The sequence below is a fragment of the Corvus moneduloides genome, chromosome 5 (genome assembly GCF_009650955.1).
Source record: "Corvus moneduloides isolate bCorMon1 chromosome 5, bCorMon1.pri, whole genome shotgun sequence".
NCBI lineage: Eukaryota > Metazoa > Chordata > Aves > Passeriformes > Corvidae > Corvus > Corvus moneduloides.
Genome location: NC_045480.1, coordinates 12,015,454 through 12,041,841, shown reverse-complemented (window position 1 = coordinate 12,041,841; position 26,388 = coordinate 12,015,454). Strand labels below are relative to the sequence as shown.

Here is a 26,388-nt window from a genome sequence, read left to right as displayed (position 1 = left end):
AGTTACTCACCTTTCACAATATATTCCTTAAAGAAGTTTTTACATCTTGGGTTAGACAGGTCCTGTGCTGAAATAGTCTGGGTCACTTCATTCTGCACATCCAGAAAATGTTGCCAACAGACAAAATACTCATAAAGCACATCCCATATACTCACAGCGAGTCAGGGGTTCCCGGCAGCTGACAGACTGTGCAGAGCATGTAGAACACATGCTGCTTGTGTATCCAACCTGGCAGTTTGCAGGTGGAAAAACCCAAACTACTCCATGTTCACTGCTGAAGCTCAGTTTAACAATTTGACTTGGCAAGGAAATAATCTCAGTATTAAAACCGGTTTGGCATTAATGCCAGTTTGCTAAGTTATAAACAGCACAAGAACAGCATGGAGTACACAGCCAGACCAATGATGCCTTTCTGGTCCAATGTGGGAACGGGCAGTGGTGCATTGGTGTAACATCAGGAGCCCCTGCAAATGAAAGGCTGTGTAAAAACGAGGCATTTCTCCCTCCTAATGGGAAGCAGCTGAGAAATAACTGAGGGAAAGTTATAAAACCCCAATCAAGCAAAGAGAAATGTGTTGCAATGACAAGAGAGAGAAGTAAGGAGAAAAAATATATTAATCTTGCATGGAATGGAATAAAATCTAGACTCTTCCTTTTTCATGATGGGTGAAGCATATGATGAAAGAGTAATGGCGTCTCTCAGTTAGCAAAGTGCCTCTGAATCCAACAGACATGTTTTAAACATTTCACACTGTGTTTGTCTTTGGGTTTGGTTTTTTTTTTGTAGAAGCTGAAGCTGCAGATTTCCTAATGCTGATTGTCCACTCCCACTGTGATCGATCTCCTAACCTGCCAACTCTTAACGCTTCCTAGACTGAAAATCAATGCCAACTCTTCTCCTGCAAAAAATCTGTCCCTGAGATTCTGATGGTTGTTTTGCTCATCTGCTTGTGGAGCAGCCAAAGTCTTTCCAAAGCTTCTGCCCTTCAGCTGCCACCACTGATTTATTAACCCCAGTTCCCGCATCGTTTCTGATTTTATCCCACTTTCTTCTCTTTCCCCAAGTACATAGCAGAGCATAATCATTTCCCCAGTGTGGCTGATCCAAATACTCCTTTCAAATGCTAGTACAAATCACTTTAAAGACAGGATATATGAAAACATGAATTGATTTGCATTTCTTTAGCAAGTTTAACTTTGAACTTTTTTGTTTCAAAATCAGTCCCTCCCTTACTCGTTTTTTTACGATTATGCATTTCTTAACGATATTGATATGCTAATACACAAGCAAAAAAAAAAATCAGAATACAATTACAATCAATCTCCAGAACAAGAGGTTAGTTTAATCTGCAACTAAAAAGCTCCATTTAAATATTCAATAAATTTCACTTGTATTGTATATCATGTTAATTAATTATGAAAAATACACATAGGTCATGTCATGCACTTGGATTTTTTGTTACATGTAAATAGTGCCTTCCTGCTGATCTAGTCAAAAAAATTATAAATATAGCATTGTAAAATGAATTATAAGAAAAAACACAAACAATTTTCCGTTGTTAGACTTGACTGCTACTAATAAATCTATCCCTTTCCTGAGTGAAAACTATTTTATTAGCAGTTAAGGATATCATGTGTTGGTTTTCTTCTCTTTCATCCACTTCTGGACTTTAAATACTCCTTAGAAGTTTTAAGCATGCCTATATTTTGAAAATATAAAAAGAATAGAAACATTGCTGTGAGGTTAAGCATTCCGTCTCAAGGGTGTTGTGAAGTTAAAATTAATTAACGTCTGGTAAGCATTCTGAAATCCTCAGACGAAAGGATCTGTATGGGCCAAATTCTGATCTATCCTATGGAGGTCACATTGAAAGTGGCCCAAATGTATTCTGGTACAGAAGACACCAATGAATCAGAATAAGTTATTATTATTATACTACAAAATCAGTTCAGTTTACAGTGCAAACTACAAATTTGCTAACTGCAAGCACTGTAAATCCACAGTGGGATTTGAAAGCCTTGGTGATTTCCTTCCGTCTCCTAAAGGCTCCATTAATTAGGATGCCACAATCGAAGCTTAGCTGATAATTTGTTGATAACGTGGACTGGAAAGGAACCAAGATTGCAGAAACAACTGCAGAATCAACTTCAGACAAAAGTCCTCCTTGGAATGACAGAAACAGATTTGGGCAGTTGCAGACCTGCCAAGTCTCATATATTGAGGGTTAGATTTAGCCTGACCCTCCCCTCAAGTTCCTGAACAGCAGGATGCTCCCTCCAGCACATTCAGTGGGCACTGTCCACCTGAGCATGCGGAAGGAAAGGATGCTGTTTCACAAGTCTCATTTTTCTGCAAAAAACCATGCATTAGATTCTAAATTACCAGAGAGCAAAATATCAAAGATTGCATTAAAATAGCAGGCTCAGAATTTAGTAAACAAAGATCAGTGCTCAAGATATTTCTACAATCTGTCCAATATGAGGATGTATGGCAGGTAATGCCTACAAGTTAGGAAACATGCTATTATCCTTTTTTATAGGCATGGAGTTGATATGCATTGTCAAAGGCTTCTCCCAGGTAATCTGTAAGGCAGTGCATAATTCAACATGGGCTGTTGGTACCTGAAGTTAAAACCACCTTTAAGAATATGCCAGGAGGTGAATATTCAGACTTCAACCCTGCTGTGCCAGGAAGCGAGGAACCCTCCTTGGCACACACAAATGTTTTGCAATTCAAAGCCAAAATTCAAAGCCTGTGCCAATGGAACCATTTCTGTTCTCCTCACCATAAAGAGTCTGCTGGGATGCCCCAGAACTAAGGGAGAAAAACAAAGTACTTTTCCAGGTCCTAGGCTTCACTGTTGGTTGAAACTGGATTAACCACAGCAGCACTAGGACTGATTCTCTCTTTCTTTCTCCCCTCTCATGACGGTATGAACGAGAAAACTCACATCATGGTCTATTATCTATAACTCTAAAAGCTGAAAATCTGAGGACTTGGCTGTACTCCTCTGTGTTTCTAAAAACAAACTTTAAAATTAAGAGAGGTTTAGTTTTAATAATCTACTTTTGTATCACACGCTTGGAAGAAGCCATTCTTAGTTATCTGAAGAAGGTGGGGTATTTTGACCAAGGGAAAAGAGTAGAAATAAACTCCCAAACTTCATAAGGTGACTAATCATTAAATTAGCATAAATCACCTGTCTGTAACAGATGTTTCATTCCAAATAACCAACAGTGCCCTGAAAAAGTCAAAGATAACTTTAAGTAGAACAAACTACAAAATATTAAAAAATTACTGTCTACTTTGAATTAATGTAAACATTATTTAATGCTATATATTTTAACGTGAAGCAATCGCTTTGCCCTAAAGTGTCAATTCACAAAGATGAGATGACACTATGTTTTATCAGCAATTCCCAGTTACCCTCAAACTTCTACAACAAAAAAGTCTTTTCTGATTACCTTTAGATCTAAAATTTAAAACCAGGTATTTTATCTCATGCATCATCTGCAGTAATAAAGTTTGTAGGTGTCTCAATGCTTCCTAAATGACACTGTGCATGTTAGGTTACACTCAGTTTTGACCTGAATTTCACATCTGAATATCCCCTCCTAGTAATAACACTGCCTTCTTTATTCAATAGGCCTTAGACATGCTAGAAATGAGTCAGTATGAATATCCTATTATTATTCCTACTGTCTTCCCAAGATTTGTGTACCTCTTTAAAACTTAAATAAACTATTACGATAATGAATGAAAAGAAAAAGAAATTAATCTGTCACCTACATTCATTTACACATCTACAAATAATAAAAGTTATTACAAATACAGCAGAAAAAATTCTAAATTTCCCATGAAACACAAGCTGCTGAATAAGGTGATGCCTTTGTCACAAGATCTATTTCAGAATAGCACTGCATATTAATAGAAAAATGGATAGCTCTCTAAATGTCTATGAATAATCAATCAAAAAACCCTCATGATTCTATGAATAAAATATACAAACAACAGATATCAGAAGCAGTATGACAGTCTTGGTAAACTCTGAAAGAGGAAATTACTAAAACAGTAGATTAAAATGAGCAAATATATACCGTCAGCACTAGAACACATAGAGCAAATACTGCAAATACTGATATGTCCTGCATACTCTCATCAATCTCACCATTTGTTGATAGAAGTGAGTGAGCTGCATTTTGCTGTGGTAACCACTTGATCTTGTTTATTTTTTCTTCAATCTCCAAGCTCTTCAAATAATCAAATTCAGGTTCATGGCTCTGGAAAGTGCTGTAAACATTGTACTCCCCCTGATTGTAAGGCTCATTTTTACTCTATGGAGAATAAAACAAAATGTTGTTTATGACAGCAATATATCTTCATCTCTTAGGAAAGGTGTATAAGCAGTCTTATAAATATAAAAATATTGAAAATGTAATTTAATTTCTCACTTAAAGCGTTATATTGACAGATTTGTTTCAACAAGAATGTTAATAATAGAATTTTTGAAGAAATGTCAACTATTCAGGAAAGATTTCTACACAAGACACTGCAGATGGATGGAATTTACAAGTGGAACATAAAGGTAAGCGAAGGTATTGTTTAAAATGGAATGGCACCATCAGGCAAAAGCTATTAAAACAAAGCAAAGTAAAACAAAAATAACCTCTTTTCTTTTCTTATATTGGAATTTTGGAGCTTTGAAACATTTTTGTTTGGGACAGCAAACTTAAGAGTTAAAAATCCTTACCCTTTTTCATTTTCTCTCTAAACAGGTGGTGCTCTGTTTTACTGAGTCTTGAGATTATAAACAAGTTTGTTAATTCAATTCAAGTATTAAAAATTAAGCCAGGTTTTATCAGGCTATTAAGGACTACATTGGTGACTCACATACCTCAGGTTCCCTTTGGAATATAACAACTCGACCCCCCTTGTCACCAGTAGCCAGCAGTTCTCCAGTGTGGTTGAACTCAACTGTAGAAATAATATCAGCTGGAGGAAGAAAGAAAAAAGGCAGATTTTAGACTGCTGCCACAACACAAAGTCACTAGAAATATCAGGCACTCCACAAAAAAATGCAACAAATGAGGGATTTGAAGGAATACAAATGAATTCACTAACACAAACAGGCTGCATGCCGTTACAATCTAAGGTAGCTACACAATGAAACAAGTGCAAACAGTAACGAGGCAAATTTGTGTTTCCAGCACATCTGCAGCGTGGGGGAGGAGAAGCTCTCTGGAGAGGTTATGCTTCAAGAAGAGCCATCTTGGGTGGCTATAAAGCTTTTTTTCAGTATTGGCAAAGAACAAAACTGGCCTCCTACTATATGCTCTAGCAAGGACGAATATAACATCAGTTCTCTTGCATGTATTATTTATTCTACAACCTTTCTGGTGATTTTAACATAACCCCCTAGCATGAGTTTTCTCAAATATATATTTGAGTCAAGAGTGCAAAAGCAAAGTACATGCAGCCTGTCCTACCACCGAGGAATGAAGGCGAAACCAGAACTGTTCACTGTGAAGTGCTGGCAAGAGCCCATTCTAACCACTGTTTTCAGAAAATCCTTTCAGCACTGTAAAAATGTGTCATCAGAAGAAAAAAAGAATCTCAGTCTCTCTTTTCTGAATTCTCAGCTGCTTTTCCCTAAGCAATTTCATCAGTTTAAACAAGAAACCTCATCAAAACCTGAGGCCAGTCTTAAGCACATATTACTACACATGAGCATGAGAGGGAGAAAGAGGCTGTAGGAGCTAAAGAACTGGTTCTTCTGTTTGAATGACAGTACATGCTAGAATCATAATCCGCAGTTAATCCTACACTATTAGCATAATTTAAATTAAAATGCCTAGTGCAATAGTAAATTAAGAAACCATCATCTATACAATCACAGCCAAATGCAGGGTATTACCCAGAGATTGCACGTATGAATCCTCTATAATGATCAGTATTCACTCATCAGAAACATGGGCCAGATTTTAGAAGCGTCAGTAGTTAGGAGCTCCCCTTTAGGCATGAAAAGCTGCAGTTCCCAAACACGTTCATCATCCATCAGTTTATAGTGAGAACAATGAAGTGACAGTGGGCTAAGCTCTTTTGAAAACCTAGCCCCAAATGAGTTCACAAAAATTCAAAGGAATTGAAATAACAAGTGGATGTACCATTTACTTGATACATTTTATGAATTGAAAACATCTGTTCCTATTATTCTTTTAATAAACTAGCAGTTTGGTGCTAGACAGCTTCTGTTGCCAGTAGCTCTCATCAGCAACACAGCCATCCAAAAGCCAGATTCTTACTCAAATATTATAAACTATTTACCATCTAAAAAGGAAAACTTTGCCCCAACCACAGTAAAGGAAAATATCTTTTCATTTTTTAAACAAATCTTCCCCATCAAATTCTTCTAAATCAAACCAGCATTCCTCCTTTATTTCCTCCACTACTCCATATATAAAGGAAGAAAGAGGAACCATAAATGGATATGCTGACTTTGAGAAAAATGGCACAGAGTATTTTGGGTCTGAACCCAAACGTAATGGCATTTGATTTTTATGTGGACTTACACAGACTGCATATTTCATAGGTAATAACTACAAAAGCCTGAGCCTCTCTAAGGTATAGGAAAAGGAGAGAGACTCTGGTTATGTTTTATGATGCTCTGGGGCTTGGGATGGGTGGAGTTTGACCTCAAAAAAAAAGTTTTTTTTTTTTAAACCTAAAAATCTAATCAACTTTTCTGGCATGTGAAGTTCATTCATACTGCTTCCAGTGGAAGAATACTTCTTGGCTATTTTCCCCTTAACCTGAAGAGTTTGTACAGATAGGAGGTGTGGTCATCTGCTTATAAAATGATACGTGCATGATTTTACTCATTCAAAGCTGTATTTCACCCCAATCACACAGGCACAACTGCAGAAGCCTCATTCTGACACTCCTTTTAAACTGAGCCTTATCTTAAGCATGCAATGGGCAAGAAGGGTAAATGCAGAGGGAGGAATGTAATATTTAAGTATGTGTGTATGCATGTGTATGAGTCATGTACCTAAGACTTTCCGAACAGGTCACAAAAGAGTAAGATGAAGTAACTGCAAAAGGATGAATGGCATTTGAACTTATATGTGTGAATACACTTGCTCTTGGCCTGGAATACCTCCACAACATCACAAAATACTCTTCTCTTCAGTGACAGTGGTCATAAAACATACTGCACTTTACAGAGGGCACCAGTCAATGCCCAGTAAAGTCCGCAGCAGTATTTGCACAGCCTTCAATAATAACTGAGCCAGATTGAAATAAAACAGCTCTGCATTTTCTTACTATATCGCATTTGTCCTCAGTTAAATGATTATTGTTTAAAGAAAAGGACTGTGGCCAGTGTGTAACAATGTTGTTTTGAGGCAAAATTCTGACCCCCTCCCAAGGTGTTTCTTCCAGATACATCTCTCCTACCTATTAGAAAAACTAATCCTGAGCTGGAAACTACCTATCATTTTCAAATTAACTTGTTCTGAAAAAGAGCAGATCCGATATTATGACCTTAGAGGCTATGTAGCTTGTTGGTAAAAAATTATCCTTGAATTGGAAGATCAGTTTTATTGATCCTGTAAATAACAGCTGAAAACAACAGCTATCTGTCCCCTGAGCACACACCACCACCCACCACCCCCAAACGTATCCAGCGTATCTGTTCAGCAGGTGAACATCAGTCATGCTGTTTTCTTACAGAGGATTAGCCAGGCTGGATCCTCCTAAAACAGAGGAGGTAAGGACAGAATCAATCAACAAAGCTCTTCATACTCTGCTGCAGGACATTCCCCATAGTACTTATTAATGCTATAGCAACATCAGCCACTGCTGTCCCAATCCTACAGACTCTCCCACTCCAGAATGGCCCCTGAGCACACAGAGCAATTAATTCAGAGATTTCACCCTCTCCAGGATATATAAATGCACCACAATGGAAAAGCTGATGAATTTGCATGTACAGTAAGCCCTTGGCAAGGAATGGCGGAGATGAAAGACTCCTTCCAGCCTTCTCCTACACTACACCTTCCATATCTCTGCTGGCAGTGCCAAGCTTTCCACTAACGATTAGGATTATCACAGACGGAGATAATTTACCTATTAAGAATAATTATGAGTAACCTCATTGCCAAACGCTTATAATCAAACTGTAAATCCCATCTTTTCTCCAACATTAATATTCCTACTCCACTTGTAAATTTTTCATTTTGTCTATGCAGAAATGTATATAAATTTGGATTTAAAAGTCAAGATAATCAGTATTTTCCCTCAATATACACATGCTGACTGAGAAAAGCAAACCCAAAACTTTCAAAAGACGAAAATACAGGCATAAACACCTGATTATCTGGTCCACATCCAGCCACAGCAAATTGTTCCAGTACGTACAATGCACTACAGACTTGAATCCTGAGACTTATTTTACATATTCACAGAAAGGTATCACTTACTCTACACAGGAAGATATCACACTACTTTACAGCTTAAACTGTCAAGAAGCTTTTCCTGATCCAGCCTGAAGTATTTCATTTACTGACTCCTAGTCACCCTTGCCCTTTCATACCTCACTAATTCCTCTGCAGCTTCACAATTTACACTCCTTAAATGTTCTTAATGGCTATGCTGTTAAAGGCTGCTGCCTAGGTAGATATATTCCGTTTTTGTGATAGATCTAAGTCCATCACTGTACATCTGGGCACATCAAGATAATTCAAGCTGATTGTACTGTCCTTTCCACAACTTCATGAGTGTTCCAGCAAGGATGCAGGCAAACAAACCCTACAGCAGCCCTCCCTCAGGCTGAGTGCAGGGATGAAACAGAGCCCAGGTTAATTTTGGCCTTATTTCACACCATTACATACTTTTCTATGTTCACCTTCTAGTCTTTTACAGCTTAATTTAAAGGAATAAGCTATTAAAAACCATACAGAACACAAACAGGTCCAAATACCTCTACAGTAAATTAGAAAAGCCTTATCTGTATAATCAATCTTCCCATCATTTTGGGGCACTCCAGCATAACGGCATGCGATTTTCCACCTAATATGCACTCAGTGAAGCTAAGTCTGAACACATTTACACATCTTCATATAGTCTTTTGATCAGAAACTTCAAGCAACTCTGTGGAAAGTTCAACTGTAATTTTCATGTGTTATTTTTACTAAGAATTTCTACCTTTCTGGAACCTTTCATCTGAAGACCCTGGTATATTTTGTTTTGCTTCAGAAGATCAGAAAAGCAAATAAAGTTTTGTAATTATTTCGTCCAGCACAGAAATGCAACTTTTTGAACAGCACAGCAAGTTTCGCGGGCAAACATCATGCAACAGTACAGGGAAAAAAAGATCAGAGAATATGATATTCAACTGAATTCCAGGGTAATCTTGATAGAGAATTAAAGGACTTGGAATGGACCAGAACACTGGAATTAACAACAGTAGTCTTCTCTAAAAAAAGCTGTGAAATCCTACCAGTCAGAACAGGTCAGAACTTCTCATTAATATCACACCCACCATAGTCAGCACAGCAACACTGCCAGCCTGAATTGACTGAATCAGCATCTGGGTCAGGTTTTTGTTGTGTGTGTTCCCAGTGGCTAGCAGGCAATCTTGTAGTCTACGTTATTTCAACCAAGTTCTGACCTGGCCTAACCTTGGTTTGTGAAATCCAATAAGATCACAGCACAATCTGGCATGGCTGCAAGCAATGTTCAGTCATACTGATACAGAAGTCCCTGAGGAGCACAATCTGGAAGAAACAACAAAGAAGCCTGCAACAAAGAGAACCATAAAACAAAAGGACAAATGGCAAATAAAAGAGGAGCAGCATTACAGTATCTGGAATAAAGGGAAGGCCAATACAAAGAGCCGTGCTGTCAGAATTTAGTCTAGACTAAGTGTTAGGGACCGAGTCCGGAGAGCTGGCCGGATAAACGACACTTACACCGATAACATTAAGCATCGTTCTCCCTTTATTGTTCAACTATGTGAGCTTTTATCTGCTTTTGCAAAGATTCACGCCCAGTCCCTCTAGACGGCCTCCAATCAGCGGGGGAGCCGACCAGTGCATAACTTTGCCAAGGACTCTCAGGGCTGCCTGCAGCCAGGTGTTTTCTGGGCCTTCCTGCAGCCAGGGGCCTCTTCAGGGGCTTTTCCTCAGCAACCCTGGGTTATCCAATCTTTCCAGGGGTATCATATGCCCCTGTTCCATAAGGAATCCCTCTACACATCCCCAGTTTTCTTTTTGGGCAACCCAGGTCTGGTCAATGATCTTTCGCAGCCCTGCTTTGACGTAGGAAAAAATGCACCCAAATACTATTAAGCCTATTATAACTACAAATAGCTATCGGCAGCCTTCTACTACCAAGGTACACAGCCATCTGGTGATACCCAGACCCTTAAGCCAATCTCCAATAGGGTCGCCCGTCTCCCGAAGGTTGTACAGGCCCCTCTGGAGGTCGGAGAGGTGCTTGTGAATTGAGACAGAGTGGCCAGAAAGATCCATACAGCACATACCCTGGAACTCTTCACAGCCGCGGCCATGGGCTAGTAGTAGAAAATCAGTGGCTGCCCTATTTTGTAATACCACATGCCTAATGCTAGTAACATCTGTGCTTAGCTCGTCAAGCATCTGCGAAGTTATGTTTAGTTCGTCCCTCTTTGCCGCACCAGAAACAGGCTGCTCTGCCCATCTGGGGACCAGGAGGTGGGCCAGCGGCCCTCGCCCCCTTTTTTCTTTGCACCCCTCCCATCAGTGCTGCGGCAATGACTTGTCCCTGCTTTTGCAGGACATTTTGCAGTGTTGCGGTAAAGGCAGCTGTTTGAGACGACTGCTCCGCACGGCTAGCACGCATAAGCATCTCGTCTACTCCTGCTCCCTGGGGCAGCGTGGCAAGAATCATCTTAGTTTGCCTATTAGCATTTTCAATGGCAAGGGTCTGGAACATTTGCTCCTGGAGCTCTTCGGAGAGCTCAGTTACGTCCTTCAAGGCTGCTGACAGACGGTCAATGAACTGACCATATGGCTCCAACAGCCCCTGTCGGACTGCCGCATACAGAGGAGACTTCTTCTTTTCGGGTACTGACAATAAGGCTCTGTGGGCAAGAGTCTGTAACAACTGATGAATGATTGTGGGCATGGTCAGCTGTGTCACTGTCGCTCCATAAGCCCCGCTCCCAGTTAGCATGTCAGCTTGGAGTGCATACAGTGGGTCTTGCGTATCACCTTGGTGTTTGCTAGCTTCTTCTTGTGCTAGCCGCTTCCACATTCACTCCCAGAGCAGGAACTGTGAAGGGGTCAACAACAACTGTGCGATGCTGATGCAATCATTAGGACACAGGACATCTGCTGTAAAGATAAACTGCAAGATGCAACGTGTAGCTTCGGACCGGAGGCCGTGCATGGTGACCGTTTGCTTCACTTGCTGCAAGATCTTCCAGTCATGGGGCTCCCACCTTGCAGTGTCCCCCTGTATCAGTACAGGGCAGGCTAAGGCATCTACGGCTTGCCAATCTCCTTCAATGATAGCGTTACGGACAACTCTGTTCCATCTCCTTCACAATGGATCAGTCCTTGCCATCGTGGCTGATGGAGGCAATGGCTGCACGTCCTCTCGCTGGGAGGGAAGGGCCGTAGGCCCTGTGCCCGGTTCTCCCAATGGGAACGGAGGAATTCTGGTGGCTGTCTTGAACGGTGGGTCCACGGGATGCCACGGTGCTGATAGTGTGGTTTTGCGAGCCTTGGACTCCAGTGCGTCCTAATGTGTAGACAATTCAGCGAGCTTCTTCATTACTTCATGCATCATCTCTTGGTGCTTCTCCTCCTCTTGGGGCTGACCCCCGGCAGCCCTGACTGACTCTGCCTCTGCAGGTGACAAAGTCGTAGAGGCTGCTTTGCAGTCGGACGATGATCCACAGTCCAGCAGAGTGGGGTAGCACGCTGCCGTTTTCGGCCGGAAGCTAGGACCGCTTGCTTCTCTGCTCGCCTGTGCCCCACTCCCCAGAGCCGGGAGGCTCCGCTTCCGCCTTCGCTTCCAGTTCTCCCTCAGGCTTCTGTGGGGTAACTTCCTTCCCCGCTGGGTCCAGCAGCTCCCGCAGCAAGCATACAGGTGCTGATGTCCCCTTCATCGGTCGACCCGCGGTCAGCCTGAAGAGTTGCGCAACCCTGGACTCTGCCCTGGCCTCCGGCCGCCGCTCTGTGAGACTCCCCTCTCTTTCTTTTCCGGGGCCACCACCCACCAAGGCTTCCATGGCTGCCGCGGCCACCTTCCTCTCTGCTTTCATTTCTGCGAGGGTATTAGTCACAGCTCTCCATGTTAATCCGAGAGCTTTAGCTTCTTTACCTTCCTTTCCACCCTCAATCGTGGACTGCCACAGTCTGTTTCCAACTTCCCACCACTCTTCGGTCAAAAACGAAACCGAAGTGCATTTCAAAAACCCTTGTTCCTGGGCCCATATTATTAGGGCATGGAGATCTCCATCTTTTACAGTCTCGCCTCTCTTAGGCTGGCTAGGAGACGAGTGGCAGCCTCGTACTCCATAGCTGTCTTACCTGCGGGGCTTGCTCGGGCGCGCAAGCTCCGGTCTCCAGCACCACTCAGCTTTTTGTCAGGACACTCCCGCTCCAGCTCTCCAGGCTCCCCACCATCAGTGTGATGATTCGGAGTCTTGCCATGTTTAGGCAAACCGCATTTAAGCGAAACAAACTGCATTTAAGCGAGTAAGATCACTCGAGTCCCTGCTCGGGCGCCAGGCGTTAGGGACCGAGTCCGGAGAGCTGGCCGGATAAACGACACTTACACCGATAACATTAAGCATCGTTCTCCCTTTATTGTTCAACTATGTGAGCTTTTATCTGCTTTTGCAAAGATTCACGCCCAGTCCCTCTAGACGGCCTCCAATCAGTGGGGGAGCCGACCAGTGCATAACTTGCCAAGGACTCTCAGGGCCTCCTGCAGCCAGGTGTTTTCTGGGCCTGCCTGCAGCCAGGGGCCTCTTCAGGGGCTTTTCCTCAGCAACCCTGGGTTGTCCAATCTTTCCAGGGGTATCATATGCCCCTGTTCCATAAGGAATCCCTCTACAACTAAGAAAGAAAAAAAAGTAGGGAAAGAAAAAAATAAATGGAAAGAAAAAGCTTACTAACTTTTTTAAAGCTGAAGTTTCCAAGATTTCCTCAAACAGCTAGAAAATAAAGTATGCAAAACCTCAAAAATATGAAGGTCAGATGAGTCCTTTTCTGAAATTGCTGGCAGAGAGATCCTTGACAACTGAAAAAATTCCTGCTTGAAGTAGCAGTCTCTGCAAAGTGCATTCACTGTGGGCCACAGCAGTATTATTCACCATCTTGGATCCAGGGATCGTAGGACATCAGAAAGCATCCTCAAAATTCAAGTAAGCACAGTGCAAACTCTCCCACATCACACAATCCACCTTGGCTGGGTCAGATACTTAACACTGAGAACCAACACACCAGAAAGCCAACTCTACTCTTGACAAGACAGACAAGACACAGCATCATAGAATCACAGTCATCAAGGTTGGAAGAGACCTTTAAGATCATCAAGTCTAACCATCAACCCAGCATTAAAACTGTAACCCCTAAACCACATCATCCAGATAGAAGTTCCTTGACCTACACACTAACTGCCTGATCTCCTCTCCAAGGCACCAAAACAACACAGGTTATGAGCACCAGCTGGGTGGCCAGATGAGGACAAATGGGAAAAAGGAAAGCACAAGAATGCAGGAGATGGAAAGAGAAGGAGAGAGCATGCAAACATTAAAAAGAGCATGAGGAAGGGTGCGAAAGAGCACACCTGAGAAACTACATGCACACATGAGAGCTTAAAAAAGCATGAAAGAGTACAAGGAAATGCTACAACAGAAAAGTAGTTTGAAAATAAGGATCTCTCTGCCCCTTTGCCCCTAGGATTATTTGTAACCCTGGTAAATCTTTAACTTTGTTTTTCTTCCTCATTTATTATGGCTTAAAGTCTGATGAGTTTGTGCTCGCTCCATGTTAGATGTGGGGACAATGCAAAACACAACAGGAAGCTGATTTTGGCTAAGGCAAGCCTTGAACACAGATGCTGCTAACAGCAGCAACAGTGGAAAAGCTTCAGGAATCACTGAAAGAAGGTGATCAGTTCAAAAGAAATCCAGAGATTGGTGTCCACTACACTTCACGTAGTTATTTTGTTAACTGGCACGTTGCCTAGCCTCTCTGCTAACACAGGCAAATATATCAAGGGCAAAAACCAAGCAGCCCCATTTAATCTTGTCATGCAAGAACAAGGTTTATCAGGCTAAATATCACCTTTCTTCCTGAGTACAACCTCTTCCTGACATGAAATCCAAAACCACACAGTCAAATGCTGAACAGGTCTTGAAAGACTCCTTGAAACATAACCCATTCAGCTAGGGATGGTAGTACATAAAAGTCAAAAAACTCCAAAGAATGGAAGCAACAAATTTTTCTTACTTCAAATCCTGGCAAGCACTGAGCTAATCTTTCCCTTTTCTTCATCTTTAATCTCCAACTTTGGGATTTTAGAAATGCTACACAAACACATCTTGGTGGCCTGCATCAGGCCTAGGTGACCATGAGACCACCATGAGACTGCTGAGTTTCACAAGTCCATTCATCCCCATCCTCAGGGACCAAGGAAACACCTTCCCATGCAGAACATCTGAACATATGTTCAATGCTCACTCAAAGAGAAAACTTACTTGAAACAGAATCTAGAAAAACCAAACCCAAAGTCTTTACCCCCTCCATGAGTACTTATAACCACTGCGATTTATTCTTTCCAGCCTGGAGATTTAATAGAGTTGGGTTTTTCCTCCACTTTTTTTGCATGTGTTTATTTTAAGGGCTTAGAAAAATTTTCAACAGCTTTTTAATCACATGCTAATTTCTAGCTGTATTTCTCAAATTAGAAAAATCAACTATTAGAACACAGTGTGGAAAAGAACTGCTTACAGGACAAATATGTAAAATAGATTATCTGGGTTCAGTGTTCTGTGCTAAAAACAGCACTTTATACTGAATGCAAGTCACTGAGATTCAGTGTTTTGTAAACTGACCCTCCCACATATGTATTCCTCATTTAAAAGCTCAAAGCCCTTATTTCAGAGGTTCTGGCACCCATCTCCCACCTGCAGAGTACAAGGCCTCCAGGAAAAGAGGCCCAAGAGACTTGACCTTCTGTCCACTGAGGTAAATGCAAAGTTTCCCACCACTTAAATAGTAAACAAGGTCAAGGAGCATTTGTCAGATGTAGCGTAGCTGAAAATTAGGACACATTTCTCAAAAAATTGGCTACAGTTTAGGTGCACTTCAGTGTCTTCATGTTCAAGGTGACCTGCTTAGACCAGCAAGGTTGCAAAGGCAGAATGGCTAATTAACATTATGAATATCATCCTTGCTGAAGTCACCAAGTGCACTGCTTTGTGCCTTCTTAATCTGAAACATGCAGTGGAATGATAAAAAGCTTCCCACGAATCCTTTTAATACCAGTTTAGGGCTCCCCGATGGTGGCACTGCACCCCCGTAGTACCCGAGCAGCTTCTCTGAGCTGTGAGCCTGCAGCCCTCCCTGAGCACTAACAGGCAATGCAGGGGCTGCTCCAGCCCTGCTTCCAGCAGGTACCTCAGCCACTGGGGATGGTCAAAGACAGGAAGCTTGGAAAACAATGATCCCTCCACCCTGTTCAGCCTGAACAAGATGAAAAAAAAGGCTAGAAAGCCTTTCAGTACATCCAAGCCATTTGGTAACACTGCCTGTATCTATTCTTACAAGCAGTGCTTAGAACTAAGAAAAGACTGCAGATCAATATCTATTTTAGCATAAAGATATGCACAGAAAGCTTCTAAATTTCACATTTCCTCAAATCTTCTTCACAGCTTACACTGTGTAACACATGCTAGTCATTTACTCTTCTGAGATTTTGGGGCGGCAGGGTAAAAAAAAAGGAAAAACAAAAAATGCAGCCAGATCTTTCTTTCTTTGCTGACAGATGAGACCCTCATCTAAGCTAAGGACTCAGAAACAGGCTTGTAACATTCCACTTGATAAACATGAGCACATTTAGAAAATGTGCCAGTCCACTCCTCTCACCAACCCATGCTGAAGGACAAAAGAGAAAAAATTGCCATGGGCATCACATCATGCATTTACAATTTCCAGAGAGGGGTTTAAACTGGTACCCACAGAAGGAAGCCTGCCTGAGCTGGGAGCTGCTGCTCAGCTCCATGTTACTTCCCACCGAGGAGCTGCACAGCCTGGCTGTCAGCTACAGACAGATTAGAAATGGTGCTGCCAAGTGTTAAAAATGCTAGGCAACCGGGTTATTGAGAGCACAGAAAGACCTTGAACCTCGCCCTTCATTTTGGAGCAAATATAAGCCAAATATGGAAAGTGCACAAATTATTAATATACACCAATTTTACTTTTATTGTCAGAAGTGATTATGCTTGTGCACAATAATTACAATGATTTACAATAAGAAAATATCAAGTTTTGTTAAAAGCCTATTATAAAACAAGGACAAAAAAATCCCACCCATATTTAGAATTTTAAAGAAAAATCATTAATTTAAAATATATCAAAGTCTAATGAAAAATCATCCAAAATTTAAAATACAATCCTCAATAACCAGATTCAATATGAATGTTATTTCCATATATTACATACAAACTTCAATAGAATTTCACTGCCAGCTGGTTCTGAACTTTCCCACTCCCCCTCCTTAACTGAGCAATTAAATTCCAGAAGCAAAACTCTCAGTAATTCTGTCACAGCAGTTCTCATGTTCAAAGCACTTTCCAGGCATTAAACTCCACAGCAACCCAAGGAAGTCAGCTAAGAAATGTCAGCATTCCCATTTTACACAAAGGAAAAAAATGAAACAGATCCTCTGGAGTTTTTATCCAAGATCAGAGAAGCAGTTTTGATTATACACATACTAAGAGACACATAATCCATGCTGTGGTTTAGCAAAACATTTCTATTTAATAAAGCTCTTAATCACTTGTCTAGAGACTTAAATGCTCCTATATTCAGCTCAATGAGTATGCATGTTGCTAAATGAATATACTGATGGAGTCCCAACAAACAAAGCCTCACAACAGCATGCACTCACGGAGAAAAAGCCCAGTGAACAGGCTTTTGGGTGAAGCTAGGGGGATATAATCTTAAAAATCAAGAAGGGGTGGAGCTAGAAGCTGGGCTAGAGCCAGTCTTTAAACACAGAGTGATGACAAGGCAGGCAGAGACACACCAGCCCTATCTGCACTAGCAAATGAAGAGCTCCAGAATGTTCTTGGGTTTTGCAGTGCTATGATTCACACTGTTAAAGTGATAAAGAGAGGACCTTGAGAGGCTTTTGGCTGTTATAAATTGCTCTCCCCCAAACACCATTCTGGCATGGCTCAGAGGCTACAAGGCAGGGCCACTTCTCAACAGGCAGCACACAGATGGCCACCATGGTTTGGAAGCTGCAGAATATCACCCTCATGGGCATGAGCCTCTCTGTGCCAGCTGGTCCCAGTGCTACCAAACATCCAGTTTGCCCAGGCAGATGTACTTAGGGAGTGCAGCTCATAGGAATCAGTGTGGCACACACGTAGTAACATTCACACTCAGCTATGCCAGATTATATTAGGGTTTCCTACTGCAACTAGCAGAGGCTGGGGTTTCCCAGCATACAAGAGGCTTTGGAGCCTGTAGAACTAGCACAAGGAAAACAAACTGTGTTTGCTTTTCTCAGTCGTAACCCAAGAGGGTGGATGGCAGTGTTTAAATCCTCTCATCAGAGACTCTGACTACAGGACCCAAATAAACTATATTCAAATACCGTGAGTAACATACAGCTCTAACTCATCCTTCACTAGACGTCTCCTCTGTGATTCCCAGCAGTGGACCAGCAAGCTAAGGTCACACACAGGGCTTGCTGCCTGTCATGGGAGCTCCATGCCAAGCCATGTAGATATTCATCTAACATTAGCATCTGTTTGCTTGGCAGGCTCCAAAGGCAATTCAGCTGACAACTCTGAATTTGCCTCTGGGTCTGTCACAAGATCATATAACTCTGGGACTTCTGGGAATACCTAATATTTCTTTGATGAAGATCATGCACATCATAATATATTAGCTCCATGCTAAGCATCCCTTGAAATCAGTGTTTGTGACCTCTCAAAATTATTCAGATAGTGTGGCCAGTTTAAGTGTATAAACTAAAGCCAAGTTCAAAGATTGTGCAAGCAGCTCTTGCTTGCATCAAGATCTCTTCCACAAATTTACATAATGATCCCAAGAAGATAAAAATTAGATTTTTCAGTGTTAATATGGGTTGCTGTTACTGATGGAACACCAAAGGCTGCTCCCAAGCTTGTCTAAAACGATCAGGATAACTGTATCAGCTTTACTATCATCGTACTGCTTTAAGGTTGATATGCATGTGAAAATGATACTAAAAAAAAGGCTTGCACAACTTTATATTGGTCTAAAAGCTCATTTCCTAAGATTCAGTTCATAAAGGGCAAAAGTCTTTAGTTTCTACCTATATACACATACATACATATATATACACACATATATAAAAATACACACACATACATGTATGTACCCAACTGAATAAACGTGAGGAAAATGAGATTACTCATGTGCTTAAAATGAAGAGCATACTAAATCACTCTATTATGTCAGGAAACAGATGAACTCCTGGCCCTGAAACATTGAATTCTAGATAGCTGGAGTGTGAAAAACCCAATGTTAAATTTGCCCTCAAGTTTAAATGCATCGTATTTCTATAATTACTCATTAAAAAAAATTACTTAAAGAGCAGAAGACATTAAAAATCAAAGCACCTTTCCCCAGTCTGTGTCTGATAAAGAAACTTCAAACACTGTTAACAGCCTCAGGAAATAAACATCTCTGTTTGGGGATATTCCCGATGGACATCAATTACATAACAGGACTAGAGCAGCATATATTACAAATGCTATGGACAATGTCTAAAACAGGAACCACTTACTGGTCAAGCAGTTTCTGGTTTGTTTTTTTTTTTTTTTTACTTCCGAATGTAGCAGCATGCAGGGAACACAGTCATTATTGTAAAACAGGCCTAAAAGCTCCTTGCAGACTAATAGTGCAATACCACAAGTGGGAAATCAGACCATTCCCACTGTGTTTACAGCTATGGAACACAGACTTCAAAGCTTCAAACCTATGTTTTAACACTAAGCAAAATCAGTCTTTCTTCATCAAAAGGTTAAATGCCAAATGTAATTTTTTCCACCCTATCACTAAACCGGAAAAGTAAAAAACAAAATCATCTGGAAAAATAAACATTACTAATCAGATTTCTGTCTCCCATACAAAAACAGACCTAGAGGAATTTCCTTAGGAGGCTCCCCAAATCAGGGGGGCTTCAAAGCAAATGGTGGTAGCTCACAAATCTGCAGGCACCTTCCCCAAGGCCATGCCTCCTGAAGCCATATTGCTTGAGAGCTGCTAATTTGCAGCCCACATAGATAACATTTAGACACCTAAGCCCTTGACAGAAGCACAAGGCTTCCAACCTCCCCTAATATTCTTGAAGTTGTGCCTTGCAATCATTGTTGGTTGTTAAAACACAGTCCACAGTAATTATTGCTGTGCTCTCAAAGCAGAGCAGCCTTTGCTGCAATACAGCAGTTCTGAGATATGAGGCCAACTGAAGCCTCAAGTCTATTTTAGTCCCACTATAATTATAAATTATGGATATGTAGTCGAGATGCTTCTGAATATTTGTTTGCATAAGGGTGGTATTTATGCATTGCAGAGGAACACTGCAGAGGATTATCTGAGCTTGAACTGAATGAAGTGGCATCAGAGCCAATGTAAAACAGCACAACACTGTGCCCGAGACATTGCTGCTCTCAGGACTCACTGCCTGTTCAGAGCTAACAACAAAACATACCTTTTCACCATCCTCCATTAAGCCATGTTGACAAATCCATCAAATACAGAATGAAGAGAAAAGGTGTTGTCAGGTTTCTCCAAGGCAAAACAGAGGAGAAACACACTGGTTAGTTGTTCAAAGGACCATGATGAGGGAAAGTATTATTACCCAAGTCAGAACCACAGAGTAGATGCTGGAAAATTTGCCAGACTGGTTGAGTGGAGAGGGGGACATTGTCTTCCCCATGCCTGCACCAGCATGCAGCTGCCATCAGGCCTCACGCCGCTGTGAAGGGGACAGATGCAGACCCTGGCACCATTTCCTAACCCTGGAAGAAGTCGGCTCTCTACAATAATGTTTTTATCTTACATTGCTAACGCTATTGCGTTAGTGATGCAATATTTATCAGCAAAGTAACAAAAACCCCTTTTTTTACTTCAGAAAGCAACACATCACTGTAATTTTTTAGGAATACCCCCTCAGATCAAATACCTGATGTTTTTAGTTTAATAGCCTCCTGTGCACTTGCATAATTAGCAACTAATTCTTTGCAGAAAGAGGTTTGCTTCTACAGATGCTCTGCACTAACTGGAGGGTCCACTGTAAAGCAGTAGCATATTGAGTAGATTGTAGGTACTGAGTACATTTTCCAACACAAACAATAAGGAGGATTTCTGTAATCGGCCTTGCAGAGGGATCTAGATAGATTGGAGCACTGTGCTATGATGAATGGGATGGAATTTCTAAAGTAAAAATGTCAGATTCTGCAAGAAGGACTGAGTAATGCCAGGCACAAGTACAAATGAGGAGAAGAGCAGCTGAAGAGCAGCCCTGCAGGAAGGGTCTGGGGGTGCTGGCCAACAGCATCTCAGTGTGAGCCAGCAGTGGCCATGGCAGCACCAAGGACAAACCCTGTCCTGGGGTGCACCAAACACAGCACAACCAGCTGGTCAAAACAGGCGACTGTCCTCCTGTGCTCAGTGCTGGGGTGGCCTCACCTGGAGTGCTGCGTGCTGTGCTGGGCACCACTGTTCAAGAGGGGTGTTCGGGTCTCTGAATGCATCCAGAGGAGGGTAACAAAGCTGGTGAAAGGGCTGGAAGGAATGTCCTGGGAGGAGTGGCTGAGGACTCTGAGCTTGTCTAGTTTGGAGAAAAGGACACTGAGGGACGACCTCATTGCTCTCTGCAGCTTCCTGTTGAGAGAAGTGAAGGGAGAAGTGCTGATCCCTTCTCCCTGGTATCCTATCAAAGCTGCATCAGGGCAGGTTCAGACTGGACAACAGGGAACATTTCTTTACTGAGAGGGTGGTCAAATATCAGAAAAGGCTTCCCAGAGAGGTGGTAGATGCCCCAAGCCTGTCAGTGTTAAAGAGACAATGCCCTTAACTACATTCTCTAACTTTTGGTCAGCCCTGAATCAATGAAGAAGTTGGACTACATGGTCACTGCAGATCCCTTCCAACTTAAGTAGTGTATCCTATTTTAATTATTATAATACCTATATTTAATTATGGTATTCTCCAGATCACAACTGTCGTGTACTTTTTTTCCCCAAACACTAAAAAGAACCTAGACATGAAGAAAGAGATGTGTCATATCATCATTTTGCCACACAGATAAAAAAAGAAAGATGGAAAAAACAAAATTATTTCCTCAGGATGCTGTCATTCAGAGAGGATCAAGTCAACCTCCTAAATCTTAGTCTGATGCCTTAGAATATACAACAAATTATTGTCTGTTAGCTGTTCATGAGAGTGTTCTTGAACCTCCTCAATCTTCAATCAAAACGGGGACTTATATTATTAGAGTGAACTTCAATTGGAATCAACAAGAAATTGTTTAAATAATGCATCATGCCAAATTTTAATGTGCTTCCTGAATATTCAGAAAATGTGTTCTCTGCACACAAGGTAAAAATATAAATTTTACCTTAAAAAAAAAATCATGTGTCCTGCCTCAGAGTCTTACGAAGAGAACTAGCTCTTATTTCATTCTTCTATGGTTAGAATGGAGGCCTGAAAAAAGCAGCCAAGGCCTGAAAAATCTATACATCTGTGTCTCTTCTTAAGTCCTACAAACCTCCAGACTACTTAAGGCAAAAAATCCTTGCAGAAAGACATGAGGAAATACAGGGATACTACTTTAGGCTAAAATAACCTACCAGAGGGAAGCACCTACCAGAGTTTTAAAGGCTCAATTCAGCATTCCCTAAAAGGCCTGCAGAACCTTACCTGTATCCAAGTACACTCACACAGGGAAGCTGAAACAGGCAGCAAAGCTTCTTTTTCCAGTAATTTTGCACATAACTTTGAACTCCTTTCAAGAGAAGAGACCCTTTTATCTGGCTTCTTCCATCACACATTGTATACCCTGGGAAACTGCAATAAACATCCAACCATCAAGCAGTCACTAAAATATTCCTTTTTCAGAAACTAAGCAAATGAGAATCATTATCATAAAGGCCCTACTACGAGAAAAGAAATTTATTGTTGTACTAATGTTCCTCCTGATGATGTGAGATAAAGAGTCTTTCAAAAGATGTCAGAGTAGTACCTGGCCTGCTGGAGCTAAAAGCATACTGATAGCTTCAGAAAGTCAGAATCAAACCATACAAAAATCTGTATTTTTCTGGTAAAGGAAAGCAGGACACTATGAAGCACACAGAAAAATTTCCAGCTCTGGATGGTTTTTTTTCTTAGTAACTGACAAGATTTACTAGCCGGCTGGTAAAATAATGAAGGAAAGAGGCCAGCGAAACTATACAAAACTAAGAGAAACTGCTTTATACTAATTAGAAACAATGTACAGCCTGATGACACTTTATAGACTTCAATTACCATACTCGGCAGGAAGGAGCTTTCAAACATCTGTATGATGATTATTCTCCACTGGGATGTCATTTACAGTGCAAAGTATTAAAAACAGGGCCAAAAAATCAATTATAATCTTTGTAAATGAGCATATTTTTTATCTAAGGGATTTGAACTTGTATGTGGAAATTGGCTTTAAAATAGAGACAGAATTTGATTTGACAATGGAAACAGCACCCCCTCCCCATCTCATTTGCAAAAAATTAAACTTAAGGATCATTAAGATAATAATTTTTATATAAAATGCTACAACAAAATATTATTTGAAGTCAAGTCTAACAAAGCAATGGCTAACCACTGTTTTTTAGGTAAACATCCAGAAATACAGTCCATCGACCAAGATTACTTGGATGATTAAAGATATGTACACACTGGACAGGAACAAAAAATCAGATTTTTTTACAGTTCTAAACTGTTCCAAACAATTATTTTCATATTTACATAGAAAAACACAAATATGCAAAAGTAATAGGCAGAATAGGAAGCAACCAATACCCAGTGAAAATGCTATTTCAATTGGTCCCTATTTAATACATTACAGTTGAAAATTAAGTATTTTAGCCTATAATAAAAGGAGAACAAAATAATTTGGAAAAACATAAATTACCAGACAAAAATATAAAAATCTAAAATTTACCACAGTAAAATAAAAAGGAAAAAAAAAAAACCCACAAACAAATAAAAAAGGTTGTTTGAATGGATTGAAGGTTTTCTCATTTACTGATTTTCAGACATGGTCTTTATCTCAGAGAATATGCTTAGAAGGTATGAGAAAGTAATGGTGAGAAAATGGCCAGAAAATTTACCAGACATTTCATCAGAATCTTTAATCATGGGAGAAAATCTGGCAATGTTAACCTGACTTTGCCGATCACTGTTGACCAAGCACCATGAGTATTTTGTACAGAAAGCAAGATGAATTTAACTATCCTCTTGGAGGCAAAACTTATTTGTCTTTGTAGGGGCAGATTAATGACCTATAAACATACAGCCATACTTCAAGAATATTTTAAAGCATGAACTAATGGAGAGTGCAGACACTTGATGAGTAATGCCAAAAGCATGCCATTCCTGTGCTCTAAAGGTTGTCTCCTGGTAATTAAGGAGGTACTAACCTAAGGTGTTGCATTTGACCTTTAAAGCCCTAAGCAAGCCGAAAATCTAGCCAAGAGACCAGGCTTTCTGTGCTCTTTACCCCTCTTTCCTTTTTCCTTCTGCTTTTACAGCAATGATTAGAGAGAATCTGTCAGTCCCCCTCAGCCACTGTGTCATTTGGCCAGACAGGACCTGGACCTATTAAACCCTCATTCAAACTTCACAGCTCATTTCTCCTGGTGGGTACCCGGGGAGAAACTAAGAGGATACCCAGGAAGAGCTGTTTTATGAAGCTACCTCTCCATTTTGTAGTAGGTTACTTGGCAGATGAGCAACTTGAAAATGCTAGTGGGCCTTTTATGGTTAAGGCAGTTCAGAAGAGGATGAGATGCCAATCAGCTGTGTGTAATCAAAGATAAGAGGATGGAAGATGCTTTCACAATGCCTGGGCCTCTTCATTGACATGGAACATCATGGCTGTCACTGGTGTTCTGGAAAAAGGAACTGCACAACCTATTTAATATCATGTGTTCTGCAGAATTAAAGTAAAGTCTGAATTTCACAAGAAAATTCAAGATAACTAGGTTAATGCAGGATGTCTGCAGCAGAATTTCAGCTGCACAGCAGTTTCAAGCTATTTTGAGCAGCAGCAACTACTTACTTAAGTAGAATCAGCGAGAGGCCACATTCCCTATTGTTTGGGAATAACAAAGCTGGAACACCTCTAACAGGCTACCTAGGGATTACTTCAGCTAAATGCAGCTTTGTTATCAAAAAAGAAAAGAATTTTTTTCAGCCTGACAGCACCATAAAAACTCTTGTTCATAGTGAATGACACATGAACAGAGACTGGTGTTTATAATTTTCTGCTGGTTAAAGACTCATTCTTGCTCCCATTGAACTAAATGAGGCAAAACTGCCATTGATTTCAATCAGATTGTCAGTAGACCTTAAAGATACTAACCATCAGCACTTATTAATATGGAATTATCAGCAGAAAACATATTGACTAGTTGATCTAAATACTTTATCTTCATTCATCAAAACACTTAATCCAAATGAACAGAGACAGAAAACTGAACCCGGAGCAAAGGTCAGGCTGAACTTACAAATTGCAATGACTGCTGATACACATTACCAGCAGCAGCAGCAGCAGCATAATGGGTATTGTACCCAATCAAACCAGTGGACAGAATATTAAATGGGGAACACACAGCATGCCCACACCCCCACACACCCACCTTGCAGTTCAAATCCTGCCTCAATCACAAACATCCTCCACCTTTTCATAAACATGAAAAAACCATATAAAATTCACAAAACTGTCTCCTTATTTGCTGAAGCTTTTATTATAAAAGCCAAAAATCAACTTTTGTCACTATAAATGCTACAATTCTTGTAAAAAGCTCTTGAACTCCACTGGTATTATTTTAACTTCAGAGAAATAATTGATGTACTATAAAGGAGAAAAAGAGTGGTAAAAAAAATCTGAATTTAATTATATGAATGGTATTCTGTATACACTTAATTGCATAGCAGTAACACAACCACTTTCATTACTCTTTATAGCTTCAGATGCCCATTAGCACAATCCCCAAGGTTCCTTATGAATAATTAGATTAGAAAAGGGGGACTCTGATGAAACGCAATAGGATGCGATGCTTATGAAACAGCACATCTTGAATCCAGATGCTGACATGACAACATCATGAAGAGCTAATTTGCACATCCAAATTAATACCATCATGATGATAATATAAAAGAAAGATATGCATATGAAATGAGCTACAGAAAATAATGTCAAAAAGAATTGAGGTACTTATATTACAAAAATACATCTTTTTGACATTTTAACTCAGTTGGAAAGGTGTAAATAGACTAAATGTCATATTCATGAGCATAGATATACTTAAACAAACTTACTAGAATTTAATCCACTATTTGGCAACACATGGGCAAGCTGTTTAATGAATAGTTGTACCCATCAAACATGTGCAGCACTCACATAAACAGGTGAATAAATTTCATCACATTATATAACACATCTGTTTCTATTTGATACACTGAATGTTTTTGTATTGCTTGATGCTTCTTAGGTATATACCATCAACTAAATCAGCAGTGATATATTTCTGAAGGATCTCTGCATGGGGCCAAAAAGACAGAAACAAACAGGGTTTAAAAATATTTTGAAGAGAGTCAGATATTTCTGCAGCTGTCCTGAGTCGTATGTCTGTGTATTTACATGTCTGAATGGTTAAGAAACATCTCTCTCAAATACATGTAACAGAAAATAATGGCATTTCTGCAGAAAGGCAAATAGGTCCACTTCCACTTCTGTGTCTCTGCTCCATGTACAGATTAAACCACAAGTACACGTTACAAGGCAGACTCTGCCATTTGCTACTCAGACACTGATGTCAAAGATGGCTCCTCTCTCCACATTTTACA

The 26,388-nt window shown here is 40.6% G+C and overlaps 1 protein-coding gene and 1 long non-coding RNA gene across 9 annotated transcripts in view; both read right to left on the bottom strand.

Annotated features, from left to right (window-relative positions):
• PPP2R2C (protein phosphatase 2 regulatory subunit Bgamma) overlaps window positions 1–26,388 on the bottom strand; it is a 207,936-nt gene that overhangs the window by 51,441 nt on the left and 130,107 nt on the right. For all 8 annotated transcript variants that reach the window (XM_032108542.1, XM_032108541.1, XM_032108543.1 and 5 more), the window contains 2 exons: window positions 4,896–4,993; window positions 4,170–4,335 (listed from right to left, as the gene is read on the bottom strand). In XM_032108542.1, the coding sequence (XP_031964433.1) occupies window positions 4,170–4,335; window positions 4,896–4,993 (264 nt within the window). The remainder of the gene's footprint in view (window positions 1–4,169; window positions 4,336–4,895; window positions 4,994–26,388) is intronic.
• LOC116443849 lies at window positions 156–4,163 on the bottom strand. The gene is made up of 2 exons (XR_004240076.1): window positions 3,201–4,163; window positions 156–1,700 (listed from the first exon to the last, which is right to left on the bottom strand). It is a non-coding gene; the product is annotated as an uncharacterized LOC116443849 (long non-coding RNA).